Source organism: Lycium barbarum, unplaced genomic scaffold (assembly GCF_019175385.1).
Source record: "Lycium barbarum isolate Lr01 unplaced genomic scaffold, ASM1917538v2 unchr_scaffold_24, whole genome shotgun sequence".
Classification (NCBI taxonomy): domain Eukaryota; kingdom Viridiplantae; phylum Streptophyta; class Magnoliopsida; order Solanales; family Solanaceae; genus Lycium; species Lycium barbarum.
This window is the reverse complement of record NW_026843478.1, coordinates 69164-71222: the sequence shown is the minus strand read 5'-3', so window position 1 is coordinate 71222 and position 2059 is coordinate 69164. Positions and strand designations below refer to the sequence as shown.

Genomic DNA, 2059 nt, shown 5'->3' with positions numbered 1-2059 from the left:
ATATTACACCAGAGGAAAGCATCATTTTAATGTTCTATCAACCTCCGTTGATTTCCCAAAACAGGGTAAGGTCTGCTTACTGCAAATGATGGGAATATAGGAGTAGGAGAAATTTATGTTGAGCATTTGCGGAAGCATAAGGATGCTGCGCACTGAAAATCTGAGTAACCATGAGATCAAGGTAGACATTATTGATGATCTAATGGCCGCATTCTTTGAAAATCTGTTTGTCATTGAGATTGAGTAGGAAATCGTTAATGATATAAGTTACTACACTTATGAACCAGGCCATGTATTTCTCTTAATTATAATGTTCGAAGTACATACACAAAAGCACACGACAAACAACTAAAACTGCATGCTGAAGTGTGGGTGGGGTAATCAAATTGAAGAGTTAATAATATTTGCACTCCGAGAAAGCACAACTAGAATTGATTAACAATTCAAACACCATCCATAGGAAAATATTACTATATCCAAGGTAACTTCAAACATACAATTCTGAAACACTTAATAATTAATCACCAAACTGAAAAGGAGCAACAACTGCAGGTGAGTGCAATCACCACATTATTACAAGAGTGAAGGTGTGACCCAAGCTGGTGGAGATATAGGGCTTATTGACAAACCAGGATAAAAAGATTCAATTTTTCCGTCTTCAAGATTGTAAGCCCCCATATCCCTTCCACCACCACCTTCCCCCGTGACGAGCCTTTTTGGGTAATAAAACTGATCAGTAAAGTATATGTGATTAGCCTTGACTCCAGTAAACTTAGTGGAGTCGACGGAACTTGCTGCACCACCAAGACCCAAAAAAATTGTTGAATCTCCCAAGTTGTTAATCTCCTCCTCCATCAGTTCACCTTTGATTACATCTAACTTGTAGACTTTAAATTTAACGGTCTCAAACGTAGCCCTTTCATCAATAAATCGGGAAACAAGTAATACTGCACCGCATACCTCGACTAAGTAGAACCAACTAATCTCTCGAAATATACCAGCTTGCAGCGAAGGAAGCAGATGTAGCTCTATAATGGGTTGAAGAATGATGGAAGACCTCAGCCCCAGAATGTCAAAAACCCAGACTTCGCAAGAGTGAACATCCGCGGCATAAAATCGGCCATTATTGTAAATCATACTGGAGACCAGACAAACATTACTACCATAGATAATACAAGTCCACTTGAGGTCACCAGGTCGCCAAAAAGCTAAAAGGCATTCTAATGCACGATAGGAAACCACCAGTGCATAATCTGATGTGTGAGAAGGGTTGGCAGATAAGACGGCGTTGACAATTCTGTAACCGGGTATTTCGTCTTCGTGGTTTGGATCAGGAATACATAAATCCAATAAGGATTCTTCTGGAGGAAGTTGAATTTGGGTACGGGAGAAAGGATGCAACAAGTTCATTTCCCCCGTATTTGACACGGTAAAGAGCCATCCCTCTGTTGGAAAACAGTCTCGTCCTCTCGCTTCAGGTAGAAATATGCGTGAAACTTTCTTCTTGGAAAGAGAGTAGAATTCTCGATAGTCATCATCTTTGTCAGCCAACATAAGCAGCGGAACTTGGGGCGAAAGCACATCAAAGAGATCCTTGGAAGCAGCAGCTCGCCAAGAGGTACAAACAGCACGGAAGGTAATGAAATCTTCCATCACCTTAACCCGCTTTGCAATCCGCCCGATGAGATCGCCCGGCAGTTCTGCCCAGTTCACCATACGTTCTGGATTTGGGGATTTAGGGTTAATGAACAAGTAGATACAAAGTAGCCAGTGACGTAAAGTAGCTTTCAGTCAACTTCGTACCAAACTACCAAAACATAATACTAAAGGGTAAAAGGCCAAATATACCCTCTATTTTGTCTTATTACCTAAGTGGTCGTTTGGTTGCTAGTCGAAATAGTCCCGGGATTATAATCCCGAGACTAATTTATCTCATCTATTAGGATTATTTTATACCATCTAACATATGGTATAAAATAATCCCAGTATAAGTGGGTTAAGAAGGTATAAGCTGGGTAATCCAGGCACTAATTTTTGTACCACTTTTGATACAAGGTAT

The 2059-nt window shown here is 40.4% G+C and overlaps 1 protein-coding gene across 1 annotated transcript; it reads right to left on the bottom strand.

Annotated features, from left to right (window-relative positions):
* Positions 1-457: 457 nt before the first annotated feature.
* On the bottom strand, positions 458-1788 carry LOC132625662 (F-box protein At2g26160-like). The gene has a single exon (XM_060340271.1). The coding sequence runs from the start codon at positions 1714-1716 to the stop codon at positions 574-576; it is 1143 nt and encodes a 380-aa protein (XP_060196254.1). The 5' UTR covers positions 1717-1788; the 3' UTR covers positions 458-573.
* Between the last annotated feature and the right edge of the window lie 271 nt (positions 1789-2059).

Bases quoted from the DNA above. Each gene is read 5' to 3' on its own strand.
- LOC132625662 (XM_060340271.1), bottom strand. From the start codon at position 1,716: ATGGTGAACTGGGCAGAACTGCCGGGCGATCTCATCGGGCGGATTGCA.